This window comes from Mobula hypostoma, chromosome 23, assembly GCF_963921235.1.
Source record: "Mobula hypostoma chromosome 23, sMobHyp1.1, whole genome shotgun sequence".
Classification (NCBI taxonomy): Eukaryota; Metazoa; Chordata; class Chondrichthyes; order Myliobatiformes; family Myliobatidae; genus Mobula; species Mobula hypostoma.
Genome location: NC_086119.1, coordinates 58,674,262 through 58,688,198, shown reverse-complemented (window position 1 = coordinate 58,688,198; position 13,937 = coordinate 58,674,262). Strand labels below are relative to the sequence as shown.

At 48.5% G+C, this 13,937-nt stretch overlaps 1 protein-coding gene across 1 annotated transcript; it reads left to right on the top strand.

Annotated features, from left to right (window-relative positions):
• Positions 1-1,234: 1,234 nt before the first annotated feature.
• LOC134336747 (T-box-containing protein TBX6L-like) lies at positions 1,235-11,617 on the top strand. The gene is made up of 5 exons (XM_063031170.1): positions 1,235-1,467; positions 2,103-2,205; positions 6,692-6,856; positions 8,299-8,445; positions 11,543-11,617. Exons 1-5 carry the CDS (start codon positions 1,235-1,237, stop codon positions 11,615-11,617), a joined length of 723 nt encoding a protein of 240 aa, XP_062887240.1.
• Positions 11,618-13,937: the final 2,320 nt, after the last annotated feature.

Genomic DNA, 13,937 nt, shown 5'->3' with positions numbered 1-13,937 from the left:
CTCTCATCTGGTACTTTCAATATTCAATGAGAACCTCTCCCCCACCCCCATTCTTCTAAATTTCAGCAAGTACTGGCCTAGCGACATCAAATGCTCCTCATATGGACCTTCCATTGTCAGGATCATTGTATTAAAGCTGCTCTGGACCTCTCCAAGGTACACCTTTCCTTACATATGAGGCCCAATAGTGCTCACAATACTCCAAATGCAGTCTGACTCAGCATTCCATCCTTTCTTTTATATTCTAGTTCTCTCAAAATGAATGTTAACACTGACTGAACTTGTAAGTTAATCTTTAGGAAACCAATAGTTCTCTCCTTTATCCCTTCTACCAAAGTGCATGACCATACACTGTATTCCATCTGCCATATCTTTGCCAATTCTCCCAATCCTTCTGCAGGCTCTATGCTTCCTCAGCAATGCCTGCCCCTCCACCTATTTTTGTATTGTCTGAAAATTGCTCCATCAAAACCATCAATTTCATTATCAAGATCATTAACAAACTGTTTAACACTGACCCCTGAAGAACACCAACAGTCACCAGCAGCAAACCAGAAAAGGTTCCCTTTATTCCCACTCTCTGCCTTCTGCCAGTCAGCCAGTCTTCTATCCATCTGTAATACCCTGGCTTTTATCTTCTTTAGCAGCCTCATGTGTAGAACCTTCTAAAAATCCAAATCAACAACATCCACTAACTCTCCTTTGTCTGTCCTGTCTATTCATTCCTCAAAGAATTCCAACAGATTTGACAGAAAAGATTTACCTTTAAGGAAACCATGTCATCTTCAGCCTATTCTTCATGAGTTTTCAAGTACCCCAAAACTTCGTCCTTAATCATGGAGTGTAATATCTTGTCAATCTCTGAAGTCAAGCTAACTGGCCTGTAATTTATTTTCTTTTCCCTCCCTCACTTAAAGAGTGGAGTGATATTTAAGTTTCCCAATCCTCTAACTTTCCACTAACTTTTGTAATATTGTAATTTGCTTTCGCTTCCCTTGACAGCCACAGTTGCCTCATCCTCGTTTTAGAATACTTCCTCTGCTTTGGGATGAACCAATCCAGTTCCTTCTGAATTACTCCCAGGAATTCCAGCCATTATTGCTTTCCTGTCATCCCCCTCCCCTTCCCACACCACACTTATTGTTGGGATCTTACCGTGTCTAGCACTGAGGAACTCTGCCCCTCATTCTTGCCTGAGACCCCCCCCGCCCCCCGTTGAGGGCAGGGCCTAGTCATGAGGCACCATGGTTGGCTCAAGGCCCAAGCCTCAGGCCGGACTTCTGGCCGTTTCCAGTCACTGAGTCCTCCCCCATTTCTTTCATCAGTGTCCAAGGCACATCAGGACCCCAGGGGGTTGGGCACGCAGGCCGAGTCCTGGAACGGCGTCCGGGTGACCCTGGAGGACCAGGCGCTGTGGCAGAAGTTTCACCAGATCGGCACTGAGATGATCATCACCAAAGCGGGCAGGCAGGTTTCCTTGGCAACCGTGGTCTCGCTGGGGTGGTGTGTGGGGAGCGGGAGGGGCTGGGCAGGACCAGGGAAAGGGAGGAGGTAGGAGAGCCCAGAGGAGTGGTGGGTGATTGCCAGATTACCAGTAGAGTGGGCGGCGAGGGAGGCAGTCAATGAGGTTTTGGGGGAGGTGGCATGGATTCTCTCTCATGGGGATGTGTGGCCCATGTCCCACGGGTGTCCAAGGTGAGCTGCTACCCTCCCAGGGCAGACATGGAGCATAGGAACTCCTATCCCCTGCACCTGTTGCCTGATGGAGCAAAGGCCATGGGTACTGGGCCCTGATCCCCCACAACGGTCAGTCGCTCTCAGGGGCCAGCAGTGGCTGTAAGACCGTGATCTGCCCACCGGGGCTGATCATAACGGCCAGTCGCTCCCAGGGGCCGGCAGTGGCTGTAAGACCGTGATCTCCCCACCAGGGCTGATCACAATGCAGGGCCACAGTCACCACTAAAACTCCTCACACACATCGCCAGCAGACAGCAGCACTGGCTGCTTGGCTAAGACAGGGAACACTGAGTGAAGGGGCTGCAGGGGAGGCAGATGTGTTGGGCTGTGAAGTGTCTGATGTGCTTGGTGGTGTCTTCCCTCAGGAGAATGTTCCCTCAGTGCAAGATCAGTGTGTCAGGCCTGCTGCCCTTCTCCAGATACATGATCATGGTGGACCTCGTGCCTGCTGACGGTATGCGCTACAAGGTGAGTGGATGGGAGCCGCCAATCCGAATGGCAGGTTTCACCATACAGCGTCAACTGTCCATTTCCCAAAAAGGATGCTGCCCAACCCTCCTGAGTTCCTGTGTAACTCCAGGATCCAGGGTGCCCTGCTTTCCCTTGCCTATTCCCCACAACCTCATCGGCGGGCAGTGGGAGGGATAGTGGTTTGCCTTTGGTGAAGTGCTCCGATGCTCCCAGAGACCTCTTCTCCTGAGCCCAGCGGGATTTCCAGGTAACAGGGCAGTGTACCTGGGGCAGGCGAGAGCCTATGTTGGGCCAAGGGACACCTTTTGAATGGACCTCTTATACGAGATGATGGACTCCTGACCTCATAATGTATCTCATTAGGGCCTTGCTCCTGCACAGCACCTTCTCTGTAAGACCATAAGACATAGCAGCATAATTAGGCCATCTGGCCCACCCTTTGTCAAAAGAAATACCTTATACTTTTATACTTTATTGTTGCCAAACAATTGATACTAGAATGTACAATCATCACAGCGATATTTGATTCTGCGCTTCACACTCCCTGGATTACAAATATTAAATATTAAAGATATTAAAAATAGTTAAAATTAGTAAATATTAAAAATTTAAATTATAAATCATAAATAGAAAATAGAAAAATGGGAAGTAAGGTAGTGCAAAAAAACCAAGAGGCAGGTCCGGATATTTGGAGGGTACGGCCCAGATCCGGGTCAGGATCCATTCAGCAGTCTTATCACAGTTTGGAAAGAGTTGTTCCCAAATCTGGCCGTACGAGTCTTCAAGCTCCTAAACCTTCTCCCGGAGGGAAGAGGGAGGAAAAGTGTGTTGGCTGAGTGGGCCGTGTCCTTGATTATCCTGGCAGCACTGCTCCGACAGTGTGCAGTGTAAAGTGAGTCCACGGACGGAAGATTGGTTTGTGTGATGTGCTGCGCCCTGTTCACGATCTTCTGCAGCTTCTTTCGGTCTTGGACAGGACAACTTCCATACCAGGTTGTGATGCACCCTAGAAGAATGCTTTCTACGGTGCATCTATAAAAATTGGTGAGGGCTTTAGGAGACAGGCCAAATTTCTTTAGTTTTCTCAGGAATTAAATGTGCTGGTGGGCCTTCTTGGCAGTGGACTCTGCTTGATTGGACCAAGTCAGGTCATTTGTGATATTGACCCTGAGGAACTTAAAGCTTTTGACCTGTTCCACTTGCGCACCACTGATGTAAATTGGGTTGTGCGGTCCGCTACTCCTTCTGAAGCCAACAACCAATTCCTTCGTCTTGCTGACGTTGAGGGATAGGTTATTGTCTTCGCACCCTGCCACCAGGTTCTTTAATTTCCTCTCTGTACTCAAACTCATCATTACCCGAGATACGGCTTACAATTGTTGTGTCATCAGCAAACTTATATATTGAGTTTGATGGAAACTTGGCTACACAATCATGGGTGTACAGTGAGTACAGCAGGGGGCTGAGTACACAGCCTTGTGGGGCACCGGTGCTCAGAGTGATTGTAGAGGAGAGCTTGTCTCCGCACCTCTGTTTTGAAAGGGCGCCCCTCTTTCCTGAGGCTATGCCCTCTTGTCCTAGACTCTCCCACCATGGGAACGATCCTTTCCACATCTACTCTGTCTAGGTCTTTCAACATTTGAAAGGTTTCAATCAGATCCGCCCTCATCCTTCTGAATTCCGGTGAGTACAGACCCAGGCCATCAAATGTTCCTCATATGATAACCCTTTCATTCACAAGGAAATCATCCTTGTGAACCTCCTCTGGACCCTCTCCAATGCCAGCACATCTTTTCTAAGATGAGGGGCCCAAAACTGTTCACAATACTCAAGGTGAGGCCTCACCAGTGCCTTATAAAGCCTCAGCACCACATCCTTACTCTTGTATTCGAGACTTTTGAAATGAATGCTAACGTTGCATTTGCCTTCCTCACCACTGACTCTACCTGCAAGTTAACCTTTAGGTTGTCTGCACAAGGACTCCCAAGTCCCTCTGCATCTCAGATTTTTGGATTTTCTCCCCGTTTAGAAAATAGTCTGCACATTTATTTCTACTACCAATGTGCATGACCATGCATTTTCCAACAATGTATTTCATTTGCCACTTTCTTGCCCATTCTCCTAATCTGTCTAAGTCCTTTTGCATCCTACCTGTTTCCTCAACACTACCTACCCCTCCACCAATCTTTGTATCATCTGCAAACTTGGCAACAAAGCCACCTATTCCATCATCTAAATCATTTATGTACAGCATAAAAAGAAGTGGTTCCCACACCAACCCGTACGGAACACCACTAATCACTGGCAGCCAACCAGAAAAGGATCCTTTTATTTTCACTCATTGCCTCCTACCAATCAGCCAATGCTCTAACCATGTTAGTGACTTTCCTGTAATATCATGGGCTCTTAACTTGGTAAGCAGCCTCATGTTTGGCACCTTGTCAAGGGCCTCCTGAAAGATCCAAATGTACAACATCCACTGCATTCCCTTTGTCTATCCTGCATGTAATCTCCTCAAAGAAATCCAACAGGTTCGTCAGGCAGGATTTTCCCTGAAGGAAACCATGCTGACTTTGTACTATCTTGTCCTATGTCACCAAGTACTCCATCACCTCATCCTTAACAATTGACTCTACTCTAACATCTTCTTAACCACTGAGGTCAGGCTAACTGGTCTATAAATTTCCTTTCTGCTACCTCCCTCCTTTCTTAAAGAGTGGAGTAACATTTGCAAATTTCCAGTCCTCTGGCACCATGACAAAGTCCAATGATTTTTGAAAGATCATTTCTAACGCCACCACAATCTCTAACTCTACCTCTTTCAGAACCCTAGGGTGCAGTTTATCTGGTCCAGGTGACTTTTGTACCTTTAGGTCTTTCAGCTTTTTGAGCACCTTCTCTCTTGTAACAGTAACTGCACTCACTTCTCTTCCTTCACCCACTACAATATCTGACACGCTGCTAGTGTCTTCCACAGTGAAGACTGACGCAAAATACTAATTTAGTTCATCGGTCATCTCCTTGTCCCCTGTTATTATTTCTCCTGCCTCATTTTCTAGCAGTTCTATATCCACTCTCATTTCTCTTTTATTTTTAACATACTTGAAAAACTTTATATCCACTTTGATATTATTTGCTAGCTTGTTTTCATATTTCATCTATTCCCTGCTAATGATTTTTTTAGTTGCTCTCTGTAGGTTTTTAAAAACTTTTCAATCCTCCATCTTCTCAATAATTTTTGCTTTGTTGTATGCCCTTTCTTTTGCTTTTACAATAGCTTTGACTTCCCTTGTCAGCCCTGGTTGTACTATTATACCATTTGAGTATGTCTTCAGTTTAAGAATACACATGACCTGCAGCTTCCTCATTTTTCCCAGAAACGCACACCATCGCTGCTCTGCTGACATCCCTGCCAGCAGCTCCTTCCAGTTTACTCCTCTCTCATACCACTGAAATTTTAGATTAGATTATGAGAACACTCAGTCCTCTTTTATTGTCATTTAGAAATGCATACATGCATTAAGAAATGATACAATGTTTCTCTGGAGTGATAGCACAGAAAACAGGACAAACCAAAGACTAACACTGACAGAACCACGTAATTATAACGTATAGTTACAGCAGTGCAAAGCAATACCATAATTTGATGAAGAACAAACCATGGGCACAGTAAATAAAGTCTCAAAAGTCCCCGAGTCGGTCGACTCCTGAGTCCCAGATAGCAGGCAGCAAAAGGGAGAAACTCCCTGCCATAAACCTCCAGGCACCATCAACTTGCCGATACCTTGGAAGCAGCCGACCACAGCCGACACTGAGTCCATCCGTCCGAAAACTCCGAGCTTCCGACCAGCCTCTCCAATACAGCCTCCCGAGCGCCATCCTCTGCCGAGCGCCTTCGACCTCTCCCCGGCCGCTGTAACACGCAAAGCCGAGGATTTTGGGGCCTTCTGCTCCAGAGATTCCGGTTACTACACAGTAGCAGCGGCAGCGAAGCGGGCATTTCAGAAGTTTTCCAGATGTTCCTCTGTACTCTCACGTCTGTCTCCATCAAATCAGAATTGTGCACGGTCCCCTACTTGACAGATAACAGACATCACCAGCGAAGTGGCCGCGTGCGCTGCCGTCGCGTCGCCATCTTCTCCTCCTTACTCCCTTATTCCACTGAAATACTGCTACGTCAGAATTTACTTTCTCCAGATCAAATTTCAAGTTGAACTCAAGCATATTGTGATCACTGGTTCCAAAGGGTTCTTTTACCTTGAGCTCCCTAATCGCCTCCAGTTCATTACATTATACCCAATCCAGTATAGCTGATCCCCTAGTAATTGTTATAGATTATTGTTCTACCTCAAAGCACTGTGTAGTGATCGGATCTGCATGAACAGTATGCAAGACAAGGTTTTCACTGTATTTCTGCAGAGGTGACAATAATAAACCAATTCCAGTAACGATACTTTCCTCTCTCTCTCTCCTCCTTGCACAGTGGTACAAGGATCAGTGGGGTGTGGCCGGCAAGTCAGAACCACAGCCACCCTGCGTCACCTACATCCACCCCGATTCTCCGGCCCTGGGTAGCCACTGGATGAAGCAGCCCGTTCACTTCCGCAAACTGAAGCTCACTAACAACACGCTCGATCAGTCTGGACACGTATGTGGTTCTGTCTGCGTTCTAGGTCTCTCTTCCAACTTCTCCCAGTATTCCAGCATTCCCAAAGCACGGAGCAGGCATGTGCAAGACGCAGTTGGACTTGGGATATGTTGCTCATTGTCCCACTCCTGCCTTGAGCCACCAGGATCCAAGGCACAGTCCCTCCCTCCAGAATAATTACAGTCCTGAAATTAGACCACTCCAGTAACCCAGTACATCTCTCCTGAAGCAAGAGCGGATTGCTCCCAGTCCCTCGTCTCTGCTGCCTCTGGCTCCCAGCCTCTCTCTCTCTCTCTCCCTCTGATTCCTAACCCCTCCCTTTCCGATTCCCAGCCCCTATCTCCCTCTCTGATTCACCGACCCTCTCACTCTCCCTCTGATTTCCAACTCCTCTCTCCATCTCTGAATCCCAGTCTTTCTCTCTCTCTCTCCCTCTTATTCCCAGTCGGTCTCCCTTTCTCCCTCTGATTCCCAATCTCTCTCTCTCTGTATCTGATTCCCAACAGCTCTCTCAATCTCTGATTCCCAGTGTCTCTCTCTCTCTCTCTCTCTCCTTCCCTCAGATTCCACTATCTTCTTCTATCCCTCTGATTCCCACTCTTTCTCCCTCCCTCCATCTGATTCCCAATCTTTCTCCCTCTAATTCCCAATGCATCTTTCTCTCACTCCCTCTCATTCCCAGATTCTCCCTGATTCCCAACCACTCTTTCACTCTTGCATCTCTGATTCCTTCTCTCTCCCTCCCTCTGATTCCCAGACTCTCTCCTTCTGATTTGCAGTCTCTCTCTATCACCCTGCCAATAATTCCTAGCATCTCGCTCCCTCTGATTCCCAGTCTCCCTCTCTCCCTCCCTCTAATTCCCAGTCACGCTCTCTCTCTGATCTGATTCCCAGACTCTCTCTCTCGATTTGATTCCCAATCCCGCTCTCTCCCTCTGACTCCCACACTCTCTCCCTCTCCCTCTGATTCCCAGACTTTCTCTCTCCCTATGATTCCCGGTCTCTCTCTCTCTCCTTCCTTCTTATTCCCAGTCTCTCTCTCCCTCTGATTCCCAGTCTCTCTCCCTCCCTCTGATTCTCACTCTCTCTCCCTCCCTCTGATTCCCTCTCTCCCCCTTTCCCAGACTCTCTCTCTCCTTCTGATTTTCAGTCTCTCTATATCTCTCCCAATAATTCTCAGCTCTCGCTCCCTCTGATTCCCAGTCTCCCTCTCTCCCTCCCTGATTCCCAGTCTCCCTCACTCCCTCCCTGGGACAAGGACTGATTTCTCTATGTGATCCCAGTGGTCTGATGTCTGTTCCAACCGCCCGGCTTGACCATGGCCATGTTTGTGCTGTGTTTCACATTATGCTGCATTTTATGCAGACCCTGACTGTGTGCTGTGTTTCACATTATGCTGCACTCTATACACAGACCCTGACTGTGTTTGTGCTGTGTTTCAGATTATGTTGCACTCTATGCACCGTTACCAGCCCCGCTTCCACATCGTACAGGAGGAGAATCCCTTCGGGGTTCGATGGAGCATCTCCCAAACCTTCACCTTCCCGGAGACTGTCTTCATGGCAGTGACGGCATACCAGAACGAGAAGGTGAAGCCCTCACCCCACAAAAACTGTCAAGTAGCCTCTTGTTGACTGAGTGGGTGGTCCGAGAGTCAGAGATAGACCGGACGGAGTGTATCAGGAATGGTGTCCAACTCCAGCTGAGGCCAGAGGGGACAGAGCTGTCAGGGCTGTCAGGGATGTTGTGTTGCAGAGAGTTGTCAAGGGTGTTTGGAACTCCCTACTGCAGCTAGATTGAGTTGTAAAGAGAGCTCTTGCCACATTGGCCTGTATAAATCACAGTGCTGAGTACAGGAGTTGGGATGTTATATTGAAGTTGTATAAGATATTGGCGAGGCATAATTTGGACTAATGTGTGCAGTTTTGGTCATCTACCAAAAGGAAAGATATCAACAAAATTGAATTGAATTGACTTTATTACTTACATCGTTCATATATATGAGGAGCAAAAATCTTTACATTATGTCTCCGTCTAAATGTGCAATGTGCAATTTATAGTACTTTGTAATAAATATTACGTACAACAGAATAGTCAATATAACATAGAAATACAGTTGTGTCAGCATGAATTAATCAGTCTCATGGCCTGGCAGAAGAAGCTGTTCTGAAGCCTGTTGGTCCTGGCTTTTACGCTGCAGTACCATTTCCCGGATGGTAGCAGCTGGAACAGTTTGTGGTTGGGGTGACTTGGGTCTCCAATGATCCTTTGGACCCTTTTTACGCACCTGTCTTTGTAAATGTCTTGAATAGTGGGAAGGTCACATTTACAGATGCACTGGGCTGTCCGCACCACTCTCTGCAGAGTCCTGTGATTGAGAGAGGTACAGTTCCCATACCAGGCAGTGATGTAGCCAGTCAGGATGCTCTCAATTGTGCCCCTGTAGAAAGTTCTCAGGATTTGGGGGCCCATGCCAAACTTGTCCAATCATTGGAGGGGGGAGGAGGCACTATTGTGCTTTTTTGAAAGAGCACGGTGCAAATTTATAATGATGTTGCTGGGAGACGAGAAGCTGAGCTACAGGGAAGGTTGAATAGATTAGGTCTTCATTCTATAGAGCGTAGGAGAATAAAGGGACATTTGATTGAGGAATACAAAATTATGAGGGGTATAGATAGGGTAAACACAAGCAGGCTTTTTCCACTGAGGCTGGGTGAAGTTGAGGGAACACACGCCAATCCTATTGAGGGTCAGCAGTGGAAAGGGGGACAGTTTCAAGTCCCTGGCTGTCAACATCTCTGAGGATCGATCCTGGACCCAACATATTGATGCAATTGCAAAGAAGGCATGACACTGGCTATATATCATTAGGAGTTTGGGGAGAAATAGTATGTCACCAAAGACACAAGCAAATTTCTACATATGTCCCATGGAGAGGATTCTAACTGGTTGCATCACTGTCTGGTATGGAGGGCCGGGCCACCGCACGGGATCAGATAAAGCTGTAGAAAGCTAGCTCCCTCATAAGCACGAGCCTCCCCAGCATCTAGGACACCTTCAAAAGGAAATGACTCAAAAAGGTAGCATCCTTAATTAAGGACCCCCATCACCCAGGACATTGCCTTCTTCTCCTTGCTGTTTTCAAGGAGGAGGTCCCGGAGCCTGAAGACAATCAACACTTCAGGAACAGCTTCTTCCTCTCTGCCATCAGATTTCTCATGGACAATGAAGCTATGTACACTACCTCAGTAGTACAATAAGTAGTATAAATAAAAAACAAGTAGTGCAAAAACAGAGGGGAAAATACTGAGGTAGTTACGTTGGTTCAATAAGTAGTAATTTATAGTTTTTATTATTACGTATTGCAATGTTGCTGCAAAATGACAAATTTCACAACATATACCAGTGATATTAAACCTGATTCTGAGCAGAACACAGACATCCCCCCCCCCCTGCAAAAACTCATTTTAGGGAGGTAGCACCATCAATTTGCGGGAGACTTCCGGGAGAGGTGGGATGTCTGCAATAGAGTAGCTCCTTAGCAGCGAGTCAGCTAGTTTAAATAACGTTAGCTGTGCTAATGAATGAATGCCACCTGTTAAACTCACCTCAACATGTCATTTACAGTCTCAACCCACCATGGGCAATAGAAAAGTCACTGTTGCAAACAGTGCAGCGAGCAACACTGTCATTAATTTTGACCCCTATTAGACAGGGGTTCACTTTAGTGTAGTCTGGGGTGATGTACGTTTTATATTTTTTTGGAGCACTCTGCCATGGCGCACGCTCTCTCTCTCTTGCTCATAGTCGCTCGCGCACTCTCAAGTGCTCTCGCTTGCGTGCTCTCGCTCGCTTGCTTTCTCTCGCTTGCTCTCACGCTCTCTCTCACTCTCTCGCTTGCTCTCGCTCTTTCTCACGCCCACACGCTCTCTCTTGCTTTCTCTCGCTCGCTCTCAAAAAAATTGATTTCAGTGATATTGTATATAATTTGCGGGCATCAGGAAGCCACTATTCAAATGCGGGAGACTCCCGGAACTTCCAGGAGAGGTGGGATGTCTGAGAACAGGAGGTCATAGGTTAAGGGTGAAAGGTGAAATATTTAAGGGGAACCTGAGAGGGAACTTCACTCAGAGAGTGGTGAGTGTGGGGGACATGGGTTTGATTTCAAAACGAGAGAATTTTGCCTCAGCACAGAGATGGGAGGGCTATGGTTGAGGTACAGGTCAACGGGACTAGGCAGAATAATGGTTCAGGAGAGATTAGGTGGCCTGCACTAGCAGCTCCTGTGAGGTACTGGTCTATGATTGGGTGATTCTCTAACTGCACTGGGACTGTCTGGGTGAAGAGCTGCTTCCTCACAACACCTCAGCATCCGAGCTCTGTACATGCAGTTCATGCGTTCTCCTGCGACCGTATGTGCTTCCCCTGCTGGCCCTGGTTTCCTCCTACATCCCAAAGACCTGTGGCTTAATTGCCGAATGTAACTTGCTCCTATTGTGTGGGTAGAATCTGAGGGAATGTGAGAGAGAAAACTGATTGGAGGGAAGTAGAAGGACAGGACTGAAGAGATTGCACTGAGAAACCAGTATAGACTCGATGGACTGATTGGCTTTCCTGGTGAATTGAGGAGAAGAGGCTGGGTGCTGTGATCTGGGACGGACACTGATAAGGTGCCTCTCGTTCCAGATTACCAAACTGAAGATTGACCACAATCCTTTTGCCAAAGGATTCAGAGAGGCTGGATTTAACAATAAAAGGTAAATTCTGACCTTTTACTCTGCATGTTACATAAGGAGTGGGCCCCATGTGTTCTGTGTGCTGCTTCGTGCACGCAATGTGCTTTGCACTTTGACCTCTGAAATGCAGGAGACATTTTGGCTCCAGAGACCAGAGATCAAACCTGACCTCAGGCGCTGTGCTGTCTGTATGGAGTCTGCAGGCTTTTCCTGTGACCACCTCGGTTTCCTTGGGGGAAGATTGGTGGTCAATAGGCAGCTGTAATTTGGTGTGGAGTGGAAGAAAAAGTGGACTGATGGGATTGCTCTGAGAGTCAGTATAGATTCAATGGACCAAATGGTCTCCAAGGGAAGGGCGGGTGGGTGGGAGACGTCATTGGGCAAGTCCCACGACTCACCAGATCTACTCCCTTCACAGGCAGCGTGCAGCCAGGAGCCAGTCCAGCCAGAGCTCCAGCAGCAAGCGGACGAGGACAGAGGCGGGCAGCCCAGACCCCGGGCTGGGAGAGCTCGAGCAGGGCAGCACTGGTGAGATGTGTGTGGGGTCACAGGGGAGCGTGGGGAGCCTGATACAGGGAGAGTCAGGCACACAGAGAAGGAGAATTGATGACAGACGTTCAGTCCCAACCTCTGGTGCTATGTTTGTGTAATCTCCATGTGTCCATGTAAGTTTCCCTGCAAGCCCCCGTTTTCTCCGACATCTCAACGACATGCAGGTTGGTGGCTTATCACCCTAGATTATCCCCAGTGTGTGGGTGACTGGCGAGGAGCTGGTGGGTGAGGGACGAGAAGCTGGTGGGTGACGGGTGAGGAGCTGGTGGATGATGGGTGACGGGTGAAGAGCTGGTGGGTGTGTGGGTGACAGGTGAGGAGCTGGTGGGTGTGTGGGTGACGGGCGAGGAGCTGGTGGGTGTGTGGATGACGGGTGAGGAGCTGGTGGGTGACAGGTGAGGAGCTGGTGGGTGTGTGGGTGACGGGTGAGGAGCTGGTGGGTGTGCGGGTGATGGGTGAGGAGCTGGTGGGTGTGTGGGTGACGGGCGAGGAGCTGGTGGGTGACGGGTGAGGAGCTGGTGGGTGACGGGTGACAGGTGAGCAGCTGCTGGGTGTGTGGGTGACGGGTGAGGAGCTGGTGGGGATGACAATAGATGGGGAGGTTCTGAGAGCCAGCATATTGGACTGAATGGTTTTAGAGTGATATGGGGCTGATATTGGGAAGGGAACGATACGAGGAGAGTTTATGTGGGACTGTTCTGCAGATTCAGGCAGTGATAGTGAGGAAAGAACAACATTAGAATGAGTAAACTGTTGAGAGTGGATTGAGGGGTGGTAACACGAGGGGGCTGGCATAAGGAAGGATAAAACACTGGGGTCAGCAGGAAAATGGGCCGAGAGGAGAGCAGAGAAACTCAAATGGAGGGAGGGGGAAATATTAGATGGGAAGGGTCTTTCAGGGAGAGGCCATAGAGGAAACAGATAGAAGTGGGGGGTGATACCAGAGTGTAACAGTGGGAGGGGTAATTTCGGGAGAAGCAATACCAGAGGGGTAATGATGGGAGAGGTAATTCCAGGAGGGGTAGTACTAGGAAGGGTAATTCTGGAGGGTTGCTGGGGTTGAGGTCCAGTGCGGAGGGTGTGCTCTACCCACCTGTGATGTGGTAGTGTCAGCTGAGTGGGTGGGAGTGCATTGCCCAGCCATGGGAGGGGTTTGCCTGGAATCAATGTAGCCTACCAGCTCTGGGGTCCCAGGGTTCTTAATACCCCCCACGCCCAGATATCGATCGTTCCATATCACCCCTCTCCCCTAAACTCCCTGAGCCTATTTATACCGTCAGAAACAGGTGGGTCAGAGCTGGGGGGTGGAGTTGGGTTGGGTGTGTAAGGGAATCTGCCCAGCTATGGTGGTTAAATGGTGCCCTGCAAAGTCACAGCCCCATGGGATCACCATCCCTCTGTGTTCCTTCTCATCTGACCCAATGTTCGATGTCCCAATACACACCTCATCTAGATGCTGCTGAGTCCTTCCAGGAGATGAACAAGGTTGGAACGTGTGGACCAAAGGAGAGCCCCACCCTCTCGGAGCACGCTGGTCGATGGTACTTCCAGCGGGAAGGCGAAAAGCCGGAATGCTCAGTGACCACCAACACGCTCCATCCCAGGGAAGATGGGATCAGTGGAGCAGGGCAGCCACAGCCCACAACCACAGTCCCCTTTCTCCTCTACAGGTAAGGACAGCAGTTAGTCCCTAGTCTTCTCCAAGTCTCGTGGCAGTGGGAACCAGGAAACCAGATGGCCATTTGGCCCATCAAGCAGGCCCTGCCATTTGATATATTCCTCCCAACCCCATT

Bases quoted from the DNA above. Each gene is read 5' to 3' on its own strand.
- LOC134336747 (XM_063031170.1), top strand. From the start codon at position 1,235: ATGAGGCACCATGGTTGGCTCAAGGCCCAAGCCTCAGGCCGGACTTCT. The intron at 6,857-8,298 runs GTATGTGGTTCT...GCTGTGTTTCAG, and splicing joins CGCTCGATCAGTCTGGACAC to ATTATGTTGCACTCTATGCA. The intron at 8,446-11,542 runs GTGAAGCCCTCA...CTCTCGTTCCAG, and splicing joins CGGCATACCAGAACGAGAAG to ATTACCAAACTGAAGATTGA.